Below are 17,980 nucleotides of genomic sequence, written 5' to 3'. Positions count from 1 at the left end.
TTGAGTCATACAGTCTTTCCAACTTTCCAATGAAACCATGGAAGAGAACATGGAGGTCTGTGCCTGGGAGACAGTAGAGACACGGTGTCAGAGACAGAATGGACCCAGCCCGGACCCATTGGTTTACTTAATCCCGGGGCTCTAACCATGTGGAACTTACTCCCAGTTCTCCTTCACTTCTCTTGTTTGTTTCATGTAATATTTCATAACTACGAGTCATTGACCATTGCTTCTCTTGTAGTCTATGTACTCTCTGTTTATATGTGAAATGTATGTTGATACAAGAAATGTACCCCTCTGTCCTCCTTCTCTTTCTGTCCCCTCACCCCAACCGCAATAGCAGGAAGCTGCCACCTCTGAGCCTGGTTACGCGTACGCTTGTGGATCTGTTGGGTTTTCTCTGTAAAAGTGTCTAGAAATTACTATGTTGTAACTGGCACTTTATAAATAAAGCTGAATTGAATTGAATTGTCTTACATTGGTCTTGTCAGATGAGTCTGTCCAGCACAAGGTGGTTGACTCAATTCGGCACACCGGGCCATTTAGTGGAAAAGACAGAAAAAATAATACAATTGATCGGAAAAGAATTAAACGGTGAAAGCCGTCTGTGTGTGTCAGGATTCCCCACTTGTGATCATATCACAGCTATGTTCTATATGTATATGTATATATATATATGTATATATATATATATATATATATATATATATATATATATATATATATATATATATATATATATATATATATATATATATATGTAAGCGGATGCTTAGAAAACAGAGTAACGGAGTACTACCTGTGGGGCAGTGTACTATACAGCCCATGTGTGACCAGTGAAAGGAACAAAGAAGGTAAAACAGATTCAAAGACAACAGAAATAATGACCCCTTCCAAGAACAACTGTGAATTTGTGTGTGGATACGAGTAAATCTGCAAGATTACCTCCACTAGACTTCAGAGCAAAGAAGTTGCCGATGGCTTGTGTGACAGTTTATGAATAAGTTGTGCAGATTTTTGGGGGTGATTTATTAATGCCTCGATGAGAAAATTGTCCCCACAAGAAACCAACAATGTGTATTGCCCTCTACTGGATGTATAGATTAACAACTACACCAATGTGAAGGACGCATGGACGCATGGGTGATTGTAACGCATGTAGAAACTGCACAAAGGAAGCATATTTTAGCCTCAAGCCTCATTTTCTTGTCAGCTCTGCACAATTTTATGTTTGTCATCATGCATGAAAAACACAATTCCTTGTTGTCTTTCATCCTTACATTTCACTTGGCTTGGGCCTATAGAGTAAACATTCAGAAAAATCTCATACATCAAAATACATCAAAATAATGTGTGTTTTAAAAATGCAAGAATCCAAGATGTTCAAAAATTTTGAAGTGTAATGCAGATAACTCAAAATCTTTATATTTTGCTGCATCACATTTGATTTTTATCCATGGCAGTCATTTGCTTTATGGTCTTTGATTTATTATTCAGTCAATCTTCCACTCTGGACTCGATTTCACTTCACTTTATTTACAACATTACTTACTATGTTCCACTCACCTAAAAGTGAAGTTTTGATTTGGACCCACTTTGCTAGTGTTAGCATTTTCCAAGAAGAGCTGAAATGATGAGCAAGAAGAATAGATTTATCAATATTTTTATATTTTGCAGTGAAATGTTAGTTTAATGTCAAAAGACAGTAGATTTTCTTTTGACTTTTCCTTTTTTTGCATTTTTCGACTGTTCCACAATGTTTAAGTAATTGTGTGCTCTAAACTAGTGGAAGCACCTTGAGAACAAACCTTTTTTGACAATGTGACCACCTGGTCAAGTTTGTAATATGCTCACAATTATAGTGAAAGCACAAAGCAAATAAACGCAAGATTCAACACAACCTGAGTTGAAAGAGAAGCATCCTTAATTTGCAAAAGTAAAAACATAACAAAATAGGCAGTAAAACTAAAGGCATAGGATAATTTAGCCCTCACTTCAGTCTTGAAGCAAGCGGTCTCCCTGTGAAAAAGTTAGCACTGAACACAACACTCATGCAACCTGAGCTTTTTGTTACTGCCCACAACCAGAAACAATAGAACAATGCATCAATCATAAAGCCTGCAGTGAAAACTCAGGTAATCGTTACACTAGCATCACACCACACACATACTGCAACTGGAATTACCTCATTAGCATCTAGCATCCACATTCAATAACCAACCTGTCAGCAACTAGGCACCATAACAAAAAGTACAATACGCAGGCATGTTAGCTGACACAGCAACAATTCAGTGGTCCACTGGCCCTATCACAACTCTTATGTTTGTGTGTGTGTGTGTGTGTGTGTGTGTGTGTGTGTGTGTGTGTGTGTGTGTGTGTGTGTGTGTGTGTGTCTCTCTCTCTCTCTCTCTTTCACTTTTTCCTACCCTGCCTCTCTCTCCAGTCAAATGTCAGTGAGTGAATGCCAAGTCTATTAATATTTCAGAACCAATTAAATAAAAGCACACATCATGCATGTTTAATGTCCAACTGCTGAGTGAGCCAACTTTGCCCTTCTATCCTCTACAGGTAGGCCAGTCTAGTGATAGATAGCCAAGCATACAAATGCCGTGTTTACTTTTTTAACAAATTATTTTCTGCGTGTTAGGCTCTGGCGTTGGGCCCAAGATGGACTGACCCACAGCCTCTTCTATGTCTCAGCTCAGCAGGCTATAGACAGTCTGACCCAGTGAGCACAGTGAGCCAGCAACAGCGCTGTTCTGTGTGTTCGACCATGAACTTGTAGTTAATGTGAAATCCAGCCTGAACTTGCAATAATGATCTGATTTTGCATAATTATGACATGCAAATGCATACTTCAGGAACGTAGGTGGCAGTACCTATGATTTTTGTGTCATGTTTTGTCACATTGAATCGCCTAACCTATAACATGACGCTTCATAAACTGTAATAAATATTAGCTTTTTATACTGTCTACAGCCATAAAGGGACCCTTGTGCAGTTAGAAGCACTATAAACCAGACGCCAGGAAGATCTATACTGTGGTCTATTCCAGCAGTTCCTAACCCTTTTGGCTCCTCCCCAGCACTTCCATTAGATCCCTTTCAGATTCTGGTAAAGACCATCTTGCAGAGCTTTGTCAAGCTCCCCTGGTAAACACTAGCCATGTGGAATATCAGACATAAAACACTGTGGAGCAAGCAAAGCACACATTCAAGCACAAGAAGAATCCAAACGAGCAGACAAAGAGATTTAGAAGTTACGGATTGTGAAGCACGGCGGATTGACTATTCTTCTTGGCAATGCGGCACAGTTTGTTGTTTCACATTGTGATTCAAAGTGGGTTAAATCAATATAACAATGACAGCTCATCTAATGGCTCTGAGTAATAATGCTAATAGAACTGGTCAAACTGTGACTGGCCACATGCTAAATTTTTCCCTCATAACCTTTTTACCATTTCTTTGTTTTGTTTTGTTTTATAGTCTAAAATTGTTTTTGTTCACCCTCACAGTATCATTTTCAGACACAGCAGGTAGCCGTGTTCTTTGAGGAGGCTTTAAAAGCTGAGTACAGTAAAGTACACTGACAGCTCAGTAGCAAGTGACAGATAGACAAAGGTGGTGACTACAAAGGAGCATTTATGAAATAATGATTCAGACTTTTAGCACGGGAGATGGTGGATATAAAAAAACCCCTCAGTGCAAAAGAAAGTGAAGAGCTGGTGCACATACAATTCTAAATAACAGCTAATGACGCCCCTGAAATATCAGACTGACTTTAGCACTTTAAAGCACTTTATATAATCGGTCAGATTCATTCAACCATCCCCACAATATTGACACACACAAACACATGCACAAATGGAGACAGAGCTGCCATTGCATGCGGTCAATACACATACATATATATATATATATATATATATATATATATATATATATATATATATATATATATAATTGCCCATGTATTGATTAAAGTAAATAATGACAACTTAAAAGCAAAATGTGCCTGTTTCCACTAGGCTCAAGGATGTACAATGTCAATCCTAAATTTGCAGGTTTGAATACCACAACAACGTGGAGTTTGACCACCAAAAGCTCGCCAGACCCTGCAATGTGGTAGCCCACTGCTCCTAGCATGTGAATATGTAAGGCTGAATATGAAGAAGATATGCTATATGCAGAGAAAGTATTTCCCTGATCCATCAGTTAAATAAATGACTTGCATAATATTGTTAAATCCATATTACAATTTGCATAAAAATAGGGGAGAACTTGAAAAGATGTACCAATAAAATATTTTAAATGAAGTCCATTTCTCAGAGTTCATTCAGAATAATTAGATGAACCAAACATGAATTTATTTCAAACTGTAACTGCAGACAATATTAGGCAAATCTGTCTCAGCAAATCTTTGCTGAAGCAGATGGAAAAGAATTAGCTCTGTGTAAATAACTATAAACATATTAGCACCAAAAGTAATCATTTGTTTGTATAAATATTTTTTGCACATTATATACAAGTATAAAGTCAAATTACCTCGCTATGTATTTCACTGAGTATGAAGTACATCAGAGTTTAAAATGTAATCAAGTGCAAAGTGGGCTCAAGTAGGTTCATGTTAAACATTACAACATTTTTCATGTTCTCTTTTTGTATATCAGGTTCAAGCAGATGCGGAAAAACGCAGTATTGTCCTGATCACACAGATAAAAAAAACTCCTTAAGAATAGACCACATTTAGTGAAGACGTCTGAGTCACTCTTGAGTTTTATGACTGCATCAGAGGGAGGAAAAAAAAGGGACATAGTTTGAGTAGGAGTGGATTAGCCGAATGACGGGCTGATTAACATCCAGCAACAAATCTGCGCTGTCTTTGTCTGCCTGTAATTCTCTATTCTGTCTCTTGCTTCTGCCTGCACATCTTTGTCTTTACTTCCTTCCTAATTATCTGCATTAGCTTAATGACTGAGAACCACTAAGGTCTCTGAGTGGACTATGTGTGTCTTACAGTTTGCGTGCTACAGAGTGAGAGCGAATGACCTTCCTGGTCCACGCCGGTCAGACTCTGTAGCACATATACATTTTCCTACTGAGTTATTTAAGCCACTGTGGCGGTCATCTGTAGGCGACTCCAAACACTGAAACGGCTTCAACACCACTGATGGCAATCAGTTCACACATTCCTGAGGTTTAAGTGTTGAGTCATTAGAATGAAGCATTTCCTTGATGAATTAGTTTCAGTTAAAGCTTCAGATGCACTGACATCAGTACTTTGGCCTCTGCTGCCTTCTGCAGGCTACAAACTGTAACTGCAAGTAAAATCGGTGGGCGTAACTGTAGACTTCTCTCTCTTTGCTCTATAGGAATTAACACCCACTCTGTAAAAGATTAAAAAAAAAACCTGTCAAACAAAATGCTGAAAATTTAAAAGAAAATCAAGATAAGAGAAGATGAAAGATCTTTAGAGTGTATTGTTATTCATCCTTCCATCTTCTTCACCTGCTTCATCAAACCTGTGGTCACAGGAGGAGGCTGGAGCCAATCCCAGCTGACATTGGCAGAAAGTCTGAGTACATCCGGGCTATTCGCTTATGCATCAAGGGACAATAGAACAGTCTGTCACTCAAGCCAACATGTACATTTAATTTCAATAAACCACTTAAACTCCACACAAAAAGGCACCCAATCCAGGAGTCAAGGATACTCTGGCTGTGAGGTGACAGTGACGTGCAGTAGACTGTGATACCTCATGAATTCTAAAGCCTTTCCAGAGATTAAAATGGTTTGATTGCCCACACAAAATTAATTTGCGTAATGAAAAAATAAGTCACATGTTCAAAATCACAGCACTCGCATGCTCAGCAGAAGCTTGGTTCAGAGATACAAAACTGGAAAGAAGACAAAACACAACACTGGAGGTGATTTGTGTTATTTACTTGCTCACTTACAGGATTTACATATCACCAAATAGAACAAAACACAATGGAATAAATGATTTCATAATATATAGTTTGCAAAAGTAAAGGGCAAACTGCATGTGGCATTGGACTTTTCTCACTCTCAAGTAGGCCATGCTATCCACTAAAGTGGGTATTAAATTTGTCCTGTCACTCCCTTCTGCCTCCCCTCCAGGTGTGTAATCTTTTTTTCTAAAAATATTAACACGTCTGAAGTCATCTTGACTTTACTTTTCAGTCCCTCTGCCATCTGCCACTGAGACCTCTGGCGCTTTAGCAGAGTTTGAGTGTCCTATTAAGGTTGTCTTTTTAGCATTCCTACAACGGGTAAAATGTTGCATGGGACATTTTAAAAGTGTGCTTCAATAATTTGCAACAAACACGGACGGCATGCAGATGTGCTTCACCAAAAGCTAAAAGACATAAAAATGAAGCATGCTCACACAATCTGAATTTACGATACGAGAAATTAGGGTTCAGACGCATGCCGTGGGCTAAGAAGTGAGTTTACCTGGTAATATGAGTGGCTTTGAGAATAGAGGGAAGAGAAAGGTGGGGCTGGGACTTCGTTCAACCTCTCGCCCTCTGGATGAGGCCACGCCTCGTCATCATAGGGAACATCAGGTGATTCTACCTACAATACACAGACAGAGCTCAACATGGTCTCTCCCTCTCTCTCTCTCTCTCTCACACACACACACACACACACACACACACACACACACACACACACACACACACACACACACACACACACACACACACACACACACACACAAGACTGGACATCGACACTGAATAGTATCAACAAAAAGTTTCTTTAAAGCTACAAGACGGACCAATGTTTCATCTTTAATGCTTCATATGATGACAGAGAACTAAAGAAATGTGATAATGTTACATTAGGAATTTTCTTTAAGCACCGATCTGATCAGTGGTGGACAGAACATACAAAAGAGTACTACACGACTGATGTTTTTCTCAAATGGTACTGTGCTGTAATAGTTAAAATCAACAATATTCCTGTAAATAAGCAATATATCATAATCTTCATAAAAGTATGCTTTACTTTTTATCTGCAAATAATTTTATTGACAATAGCAGATATGTAAGTCAGTTTATCTCAAAATGTTGTTTTTAGTAACAACTTGTCAGAAAAGCCATTTCTACTGGCTTTCTGTAGTAACATTTGAAAAGAAATATAGATATCCAATAGGGGATTTCTCTGTAAAAATGGTAAATGAAAACATTTGTTTTAACAAATGTGCATCAAAACATTTGAACATGAATCCAATGTTGGCAGCGCTCAGCCGCCACTTATGATTTGGAGAGTGTCAAAAGTTATTACTATGAATTGTGATCAAATAAATAAATAACAGAGCTAAAAAAAGTGACAGTATTCCTACAATACAAATGATCCACAGTAAGGTGCATGTTTGTAATTTGTTACTTTCGCCGAAAGTTCCAACAAGTTCATTGAATTTAAACAGGTTTGTGTTTAGATGATTGAACATGGATCTGTGTTCAAACTCAGCTCAACAGGATTTCTTTCTTTAATGTGTCTCAAAAACTGTGGCTAAATGTCACTACTTTTTTTAATCATTACGGTTTTTGAGTTCTCACAATGGTTATCTGAATAAAACTCCCAAAATTGTAGATTTCAAAATCCTGGGACTCCTGGAATTAGCTTTATATTTCTGGCTACTGTATTTGAGCTTCAAAAATCTTATGTGAATAATAAAAATGAAGACTGTGTTAAAACAAACACTGACGCAAATAATATTTAATTGCAACAAGGCTAATTCCTTGAAATACTTGTTAAAACATATCAAAGCAACCTGAGGAACAGCAACATGAAGATAAGTCTAAATATATTAACCCAATTATTTTTGTTAGGAAAATAGATGCACAAATATATCTTGAGCCAAATAACTAATCGACATGAGCGATAGAAGGAAAATGGAGTTCACATGGGGGTAGACTGGTGTGCATGTGCAAGAAAGGAAAACAAAAGAAAAAAGAGGCAATGGAGTTGTGGCAAAAGAAAGAGAGATGGGAACATGTACATGGAGAGAACAAGATGGCAGGTCCATCTGTCATGCAAAAACAAGCCAGAGCCAGCACCTGTGGTGACACACACTTTCACATAAACATACAACATTTGGGAAGGAGGAGTTCTCGAAATAAACCAAATACCCAAATACACCCACGCACACAAGGTGCAGACATACACAGGAGATTATACATCCAGATTCCACATAACAACAGGCAGGTCAAAAACCTGCTGGAACACAGAGCAATGCTGATAATGATGCCAATCTATTCAAAGACTGTGATAAACAGGCCACTGCGACAACGTCTTCGAACCAAGTATGAGAAAAAAGAATTATATGGGGGGGTAATCATGCGTGGGTATACAAATGTAAGTTAAAATAGCATTTGATAAGAACTGCACAAAAAAAATCATATATTTTACTTGCATTTGCAAACAAAATACGTCTATTTATGTGCAGCATTGTTGCTTTGCAGAAATCCACAAATGGACAAACACAAATATTTTGAAATACTTGAATTATGTGATTTTCCATATCTATTTACAGCAAAGTGGTACATTCAAAAAAACTGACAACCAGGGTTGATTTGCAGCCACAAGGTGGAGCTATAAATCAACTTTTGCTGTAACATGTTGCAGACATGACAAGCTTTTCTCCAGAGCTTTCCCAGGACAATGGCTTTAACTTGTGGGAACAGACAACAGGGCCAAATGTGGCAGTTCATGAAGACTTGTGTCACACACAGACACACACTCCACAACTCAGCTTCACATAGTATTACACACACTGTGGCAGACAACATAAACTGGTGGGTACGACAGGAATAATGTAAAGAAAAATATACAATGTAAGTAGAGGAGAGTAAAGAAATGAAATGTGAACTAGCACTTGAAAACAGGCGGCATTATGAAAACACAAAATAGTAAAAAGGAGGAGATTAGCAAAAAAAAAAACAAACAAAAAAACTAAGCTTCTGAAAATGGATCTTGTCAATCGATATTTAAGTTTGTTTACTAGTCGGCCCTGTAATGTGTTCAGGAGTATATTGCTATTTTTAAGCATCACATTCACATGTCATTTAAGCAAACATTAAAACTATTTGCAATACACTACACTCACAAAACACTAGACACCAGTTTGACCTGGAATTGAAGAACCATGATCATAAAGAGCAAAGAATAATTGAGCACAGATTTATATACACCTTGCAGGGCGTAATGAAGTGGCTCTGCGTTAGAGAGAAGACATGAGCGTATGTGCAGTCGGAGCTGTGTGAGTAGACTGATGTAAGCGCTAATCTGCAGATACGACCCAATCAACCAAAATAAAAAGATTACCAGGCTACGCTGTGCATTCATGAGCCTGAGCGTGTGCGTATCTGGTTGTGTCTGTACATGTGTGTGTGTGAGCGATAGGGAGGCAAAAGGAAGGGAAACAAAGAGAGACAGACACAGACTGAGTGCAGAATGAAGATAGAAAAGGCTCATTACTAAAAAATGGGACAAGCATTCCACTGAATCCCCTGCATGCACGGTTCTGCAAAAGTACTCTCCTGGTGCTAAGAAAATCTACATGCAGGGAAGGAAATTTAGGCCAGTATCCTTGACTTTCAAGTACTTCTGAAGATGACTGACTACTTCTGAAGTCAGTGTAAAATGATCACTGTCTGCATAAACTTGACCAGTGTAAAATCATCTAGGCTGAAGGTATTATACCTCAATGCAACTAAAATTAACTCGATGCATGCCGCAAATCATTTAATTTAAAATTGCCATATGCTCTTGAAGAGGATTGGAAAATTGTTCACTGCAACTAATTGCTGTAATTTGGTGGAGTTTCAGTTGAGGAAACATTGTCTTTGCTAGAGTTTGATTCAAATGTTCATTCCTGCGCATATTTTACAAAAATCATCTTTAATGAGGCTTCTTTGCTGTATAAGTTGCAGTAACACACCATCCGCTCATGACAGAAATTCAGCAAGCTGATGTTTCAGCAGATTTAGTCAAGTTTTGTCAAACATTGTTGGTTTATCTCTGAGAAAAACAAACTGTTTACGTCAGTAATGTGAAGCACAACTTCAGAGCTTTTGTTGGCTCATTGTGTGAAGCTCAGTCTGTCATCCATGTTTGAATGAGAATCATCAATCAACAAAGTAACTTGTTCTTTGTTTTTATCCACAATGTCAACAATTATGTTTCATTCAGAAAGTGACAAAAAAACTGATATACAATAATACACTTTTGGTGGGAGTTCAAATACAGTCATTAGCTCAATAAGACTTGGTAATAAAATGTCCACAAAAAAAAATTTGAGTAATAACTTATCTTCAAGAGTTGGTTCCAAGGCAGACTTAGAAAGTACCATCATTTTAAAGACCTTTGAGAATAAACAATATGTCACAGAAGTTACTGTCCTTCTGCTTACCACTACAATATTTGATATCAGATATTACTTGAAAATGACTTTTGCCCTAATTGTTTAAATAACTGCATTTGCCTTAAAGTAGAAACAATTCCAATCATCAAAAAATTTCTCGAGTTTTGGTCCTTTTGTGACAAATAGTCATATTCAATATACATATTTTGCTAGAAAGGTAGAAAAACTGAGTTGATTTATTTACAGTTGACTGGCACTGTGTGTTCAATTGTTTGTGAATACACCTAAAAACATATGAATTCAGAAGAGACTGAATATATAACAATCAAATTATAGTTTTGTGGGACAGTCCCTGAGGGACAATACCTGGCTGCAACATCACTTTTACGTGCCTTTTTTTGGTAACATCCTCGGGAAACGTGATGTAAGAGAGAGCCATGTGTGACTCCCTCGCACACAGAGAGAGACAGGTAGACCAGGTTTTCGAGCAGATGTGGCACTCAACAGACAGACGCTGTCAGTCAGTGTTTATGCTGTTTGAGATTGTGATGCAAGGTTAAAGTTACAGACGCAGACAGTCAGAGTTTAGTTACCTGAGCAGGCGTGATGTGGGTGTGAGTGACATATCCGTGAACGTGTTGAATCTGAGACAGCTGCCGCTCCGCCACCTGAACCAGCTCTGCCCCACGCAGGTCACAGTGTCGCCCGAGAGATCCATCTCGCCCCAGCGACCGTACTCTTAACCGCTCCATCGTCCCTGAGCCTCCTCCATCTCGTCTCCAGGTCCCTCCCTCCCTCCCCAGTGTCCCACCATCTCTGCTCCAGGTCCCTCCCTCCCTCCCCAGTGTCCCACCATCTCTGCTCCAGGTCCCTCCATCCCTCCCCAGTGTCCCTCCATCTCTCCCCAAAGTCCCTCCATCCCTCCCCAGTGACCCTCCATCCCTCAGCTCTCTGGTTATTCCCATCGGGTGTTGATGGCAAGGGTGCTGATGGAGTTTCGGGGCGCCCGGTGACGCCCCTTCCTCTTCTTGATACCGATACTTCTACGATGAAAAGTTTGGAGGCAGGGAGTGGAGGAGATATCAGGGAGGAAGGATAAAGTACAGACAAGAAAGGGGGAAAAAAAATGACATTTGGGAGGATGAGGTGCAAAAGGTAGACAGGGAGCGAGAAGAAAAAAGAAAGACAAAAAGAAATATTAGTTTTAAAACAGACAGAAAAGATTTAGTAAAGCTGGAAAGAAAGAAAGCATTAAAGCCAAAAACAGCAATAACACACAGATTAACAAGTGTGTGTGTGTGTGTGTGTGTGTGTGTGTGTGTGTGTAAGCACATGAGCTGGTTCAGGTGTGCACTCAGCATGAAGTAATTGTTTTCTGTATTTGACATTCATGAATGCATAGCAGGAACACACAAACAAACGCAACACTTGCAACTGAAGTTTTCAGGCAAAATAAGATGCAAGACTGAAGATGGACAGTGAGCGGGAGACAGGCCTGAGTCAGGAAACGACAGCTTCTCTCTCCTCCTCGTTTATTTACAGTACTTTCATCGTGCCTCCTTCTGTTACACATCCACAACTCTCACTCCTGAAAAAGTCTCACTCTTTCCTCTCACTCGCCCTGCTTGTATGAGGACAGAGAATAGATGATGGAAAAGACATGTCAGACCTGGTTTTGAATCCATGATGTGGCTGCATGGCACCACAGCAGCAGATGGCATAAAGACAGACAATGTTCATCCTGGATATAAGGCTCCAGGTGAAACCCTGTTTCCTCAATTAACACATGTTCATTCAGTTCACTTCAAAAGACGTATTGATAAAGGCAAGTAAATTAGTTTTCAAGCTTCGAGACAAATGAAACGTGGATTTTCTGATCTTATCATTACTGTGGTAACAACGTAATTTCAGCTAATACAGCACATCAAGCACCCATCCCCCCCAAAAAAAGAAAAGAAAACAAGATGCACCTCATTGTCCACCTGCACATCAACAACAGACAGATATTCCATCTGAAACACCACAGTCATCTGACAATACAAGCCTACATGACCACACATTATAAATTATGTAGTTTGATGTCTAAAAGCAGGAAAAGATCCTATCTATCACTAATTCATTATAACGAGGGAGTATTTGGTGATTAGATTTTCCATTTTACTAACTCGACAATATTCATTTATTTTTTTAGTGCATTTAACTATGATTGCTTTGTAAGAGAAAAGTATTCTATTCAACGTGCATTTAAAAAATAAAAAGAATATTAAAAAACTTTGTGCTGTTTTCCTGTTTGTCATAAATCACAATTACATATTTTACATGAAGTGGTCTTCGTGTTTTATTTGTTGATATGTTCAGTGTATCTTCTGCTGTATTTTGATGCATGAACATTACATTATATTTAAAGAGGAAAACAAGAAAAAAAAACATCTCATTATATACGAGAGAATTATGTGAATAGCATGCATAAATATATAAGTAAAGGATGTGATATTGAGTGGATTCATGAATAAAAACTAAACTGTGTATTTAAATTTTAATACACAGCTCTCTGGTTTGCACTCTTAGAGCGAAGAGTTAGAAAAAAGAGATATTACTGTAATGCACAGTTGCATTTTCAAAAGTCATAAAAGTGTGTTGGGTCAATATACAAAGAGTTGAGGATACAATAAGCAAGCTTAACTAACACTGCTATCAGACAAATACAGCCCAAAGCATACGATAGATTCAACTCCCCTGCAGAGAGCCAGACAGTCACACGACTGTCCCATTACTATAACATTTGACCTTTTGACCTGTTATTTCTTTGCATAGCCAGCAGAGAGCTGCAGATTTCCCCAACCTGTCTGTCTGTTTATTGATGTAATAGAAAAAGATATACTTTAAAAATGAATTGCAAAATGGTCAAAGTGATAACAGAATTGGTTCCCATAAATTACCATTTAGTAGTAAATAGATTAAAAAAATAGCCTTAGGTTACACATAATGCAGTAAGTCAATACTCAGTTGTCCCAGTAAACTACAAATACAAGTGTGAGTGTGAGTGTGTGTTTTATCACACAGCTCCCTCTGCGTCTCTGCATCAGTAATTACAAAGCCACTGGCGTTAATTAAACTTTCTCTCCCAAGAGGGGGATTTAGTGTAGTTTTGTGGATGTTGGGGGAAAAAAAACCCCACCAATGTCATCGCATAGCAAATGTTTCAGGATGAAAGCTGGTATGTATTTACTGAAGCACACACTTTAGCAACCACTCCATGACAGCCAGGATTCATGAAAACATCACAGCACTCTCACTGCACTGTGTTAACCTGTAGCTGACTGTCCAGCTGGTCAGCAACAAGATGCTAAGTCTATTCTAAACACTGTGTTTTCAAGCGAGCAGTGGGCAGTACCAAGTGAATCCTGTGAATTCAAACAGACGTGGCTGCGTGTGTGCGTTCACCCCGCTTGCATGGCGGCATGCTTTAACCTCATTTAGGCTGAGACTGAGGGTAAATGCCGCTCTGAAAAAATGGACTGATGAGACCCCCAAGTAATGACCTTCAGCACATTACATTTTCTTTCCGCCTCTTGCCATAATCATTTCATTCACTGTTTTTGAGCCAATTAGTCACAAATGCCTGAAAATCATCTTGGAAGCAGCGGTTGATCAGCCAGGCACTAAGACCCTGAAGAGATCCTACAGAGACCCTGGCTCACACTGCTGTCACAACACTGCTGCAGCTGCCCTCTGCACTCACGCATGCACGCACGCACGCACGCACACACACACACACACACACACACACACACACACACACACACACACACACACACACACACACACACCGTAATACTATATTTGGTGCTTAATTTTGGCATGTCTCAAAGACACCTCAGACTGGATGAATGCATGAATGAACAGAAACGCCAAATATGTCTGCCTTTGCAATAATCATACCTATGCCTTTCTGGGTCATCTAATATCTTGAGCTAATAAGGACTGCATCTGATAGAGCTCTGACCACACACACATGCAGATAGACATCCATGCACACTGAGTCTGTCATATGTTAGTGTGTCAAGAGGTCTTGCATAGTCAGAGAAACGTGACTAGATTGGGAGCAGATTCAGCATACTCCTTTGTGTATGTGTGTGTGTGTGTGTGTGTGTGTGTGTGTGTGTGTGTGTGTGTGTGTTTGTCCTGTACTTGTGGGGATCAAAACTTGATTGTGCAAGAGCCCATGAGGACTCATGTCACTGGTAAGTTAAAAATGGAGGGAAGTCAATGTATTCTAAAGTGAAGACATGTTTTATTTCAGGCAGTTTAGGGTGAGAGTTAGGCAAATGGTAGCTCATCTGCAGGAAACAAGTGTAAGTCAAAGTATTGTCCCTATAAGGCATAGAAAAATAGAGACAGATAGAGAGAGAAAGAAAGAGAGTGTGTGTGTGTGTGTGTGTGTGTGTGTGTGTGTGTGTGTGTGTGTGTGTCAGAGTGAAGCCAGGCGTTAGTCACGCTTGGCGAAATATGAAAGAGCAGGGGATCCTCTGCCGTAAGGAGCTTCTTGCACGCACACATGTATACACACTTGCATGTCCACAAATACTGACTCAGACACACACACACACACACACACACACACACACACACACACACACACACACACACACACACACACGTGCCTTTATTCTGACTCTGTTTCTCTGTATCTCTGCATCCCTCTCTTCCTACCTTCACACTCTCCATCTCACCTTTTTGGAATCCGACAGTAAAGTACTTAACAAACAAAAACTGATAAAAAATAATTTTGCAGTAACAGTGTCACTAACATGCAAAAATATTTTAACATCATGGATTCACATTCTCATATCACAGGTTTGCCACTCCTGTAATGTTGTCGAAGTATTACTGTGTGTGGACTACTGACACATTTTTAAATTACTCACAATCATTATCAATGAAAATATATATTTTTAAATCCATTGAAATGCAAGAAATTCAACAAGCTAACTGAAACCCTCAAAAATGGCTATTTTATTTGTTTAAAATATGCCAACTAAGAATTTACCTGAGCCATACAATAGCAAGAAACTTTCTAAACTAACTTGCCAGTGGCATCAATCCATGAAATACCTCCAGTAAAAATACACAGACCTTTGCAGAAACAGATTCATGAATTTTTAATCAATTCAAATGTCTGACCCAGTTAAGGTGAGTTTGATTTATCTTCACAGGCACTTTTAAATAACCTCAGAAATGGACACATTGCTGGCAAGGTAAATATGAGTGTACCTCACCCTCATGTATTTACAATGGGCTCTCCTCTCTGCTCTATATTTTCTGGAGGCCATGGTCATAGATTATGCTTAATCAACTTTTATGCATCTTAAAAATGTTAGTCAGTCTGTTCCTCTACCCTATTGTTTATCAAAGTATGATTAAAGAGGACTGGCAATAAAGCAGCAGTGTTTTGGCTTCTATTCATTTAAGCAGCAGCACCCCCCCTCTGACGTACACACCCACTTGGCAAATGTATGAGCAAATGGCTTTTCCTCAGATAATAACGCCTGTTCACATTATTTTTAGTCAACTTTAGGAACGACAAGAGGAAGAATCAAGGATTCTACAGAATTTCAAGGTGTAATAATATATTTTGGATTTTTGAGGAAAAGCTTGGGATCCTACTCAAGTGCATCTACTGTATGTAAGAGTTTAGAAATATAATCTATATGCTGTTGTATATAATGAAAAACCCCAGCTTGTAGTTGCAGTCACTATACCAGTTTATATTATCAATTAAACAACTGAATTACTCTTTTAGAATTTACTTCTTGCTTTACTTATGGTTAGCTCTCTTGTCTTGAGTTTGTTTCTGTGTGCTTGACATGAACAGATTAATCCAAATTGTGACCCAAGTTATAATGTTTCTTTCAATTTAATTCAGCTTTATCCACACAGTGCCAAATTCAACATTTCAATCTATTTTACAAAGAAAACCCAACAGATCCACATGAGCAAACAAAAGCAAGTGTGGAAAGGAAAAGCTCCCTTTTAAAAGGAAGAAACCACTGCAGAACCACACTCAAGAGTTTTGAATTTGAAATTGAATATGGTTGGATCTGTGTTTGATCTGTTTACTTATCCATGCTGCACCTTTCACCCATAGTCAGCAGGGATCAGCTCCAGTCCCCCATGACCTTGAGCTGAATCAAGCAGTGTAGGAGGTGGCTGGAGAGTATCTGGCAGCATCATAAACAAATGCATTCATTCCTGGGAGTATTGTATCAGAGCAGAGGACATCTTCATGGGAAATTTATGTCAAATGGAGATAGCCAAAATACTTTTTGAAAACCCTCATATCCACAAAGAAAAGATACAAACTTCACGCAGAGGCCCACAATGGACAGCTGCATTACTCTATGTCATTATTAATATTGCTATCACTATTCCAAGTTATCTGTTGTCTGAACTGTTTATCAAATTGTCTCCTATTGGTGACTGTTTTTCGTGGCAGCAACTCCAAACCACTGAGAATTTCAGCCACTGATCATGTCTAAAATTTGAGAATGAGAGCAAAACAAACTCCACAGAAATATCTTAAAAACAGCACAACTTCTTATGCCTCAGGACTATCTCACTTTTTAACCTCTCGGGCAATACTTCTTGAGTTGCTTCTCCTCTCGTGTCCCACACTCGTGTTGACTCATTCTCTCGCTCTCTCTACAGCTCCAGTCTAGCAGTTGTCTCTCGGCCTGGCTCCATCTAACAGGCTGTCATAGTGAGGAGATGTAATAGGACAGAAGTGAAGTCCATACAATTTATTATGGCCGAACTGCTAAACTGGACAACATAATATCCATGGACACACATGCCCGCACGCATGCACACACAAACACACACACACACACCACACACACACACACCACACCACACACACAAAGGCCGTACTGTTACTTCATATATTACAGTGCTGGGCATCAATTTTTAACAGTAAACTGAACACTCTTATCATTGCCCTGAGGGTTTTCCTTTAAATAACACCAATGCACAATGACACCGAAATCCATTTATTTATTTTGCCCTCACCTCTTATTGCAGATTAGCTCCCATTTTCACTCGGATCTTCAGACAGGTTTATTGACCCATTTAAGAAGGCATTTTTGGGTTGACTGTGTGCTTAACGACTACTCGAAGATGCACCACAGTATACCAACACATCCTCCACATCAAAGACACCGCTGCTGAAGCGCTTGGGTGGAACTTTAATATTTTATGTGTTGATTTTTCCACTCAACAGTTTCAGAGTACTTTGCAAGATGGTGATTGCCATTTCTGGCCTCAGCTCATTTCTCCAACATAGGCTGCTGTTACATAATTAGTCAGTGTACTCGTATGGGATACACTGCTAGCCATTAAATACTGGGTTAGGGATGCCAAGTGCCTTTTACATTCATAATAAAGAGAGTGTGAGTTGAAGACAGCTGCAACTGTTCAATAGGGGTTTAACTGAGCAATGCTGTGAGTAAATTTGTGCTTTAATCAAAAACATAAACAAAAAACATCTTACACAATCCACCTGTCTATTCAGTTTAGGACAGATGTC

At 39.0% G+C, this 17,980-nt stretch overlaps 1 protein-coding gene across 4 annotated transcripts in view; it reads right to left on the bottom strand.

Moving 5' to 3' along the window:
- LOC115381725 (discs large homolog 1-like protein) overlaps positions 1-17,980 on the bottom strand; it is a 114,830-nt gene that overhangs the window by 73,661 nt on the left and 23,189 nt on the right. Inside the window, exons 5-6 of one of the 4 annotated variants that reach the window (XM_030083304.1) lie at positions 10,989-11,438; positions 6,477-6,599 (exon numbers count right to left, since the gene is read on the bottom strand). The exons of the other annotated variants lie outside the window; for them this stretch is intronic. Of the exons in view, the coding sequence (XP_029939164.1) occupies positions 6,477-6,599; positions 10,989-11,438 (573 nt within the window). The remainder of the gene's footprint in view (positions 1-6,476; positions 6,600-10,988; positions 11,439-17,980) is intronic. 4 annotated transcript variants of the gene reach the window in all.

This window comes from Salarias fasciatus, chromosome 23 (assembly GCF_902148845.1).
Source record: "Salarias fasciatus chromosome 23, fSalaFa1.1, whole genome shotgun sequence".
Lineage (NCBI taxonomy): Eukaryota > Metazoa > Chordata > Actinopteri > Blenniiformes > Blenniidae > Salarias > Salarias fasciatus.
Note: the sequence above shows the minus strand (reverse complement) of the source record. Positions and strands in the feature narration are given on the sequence as shown.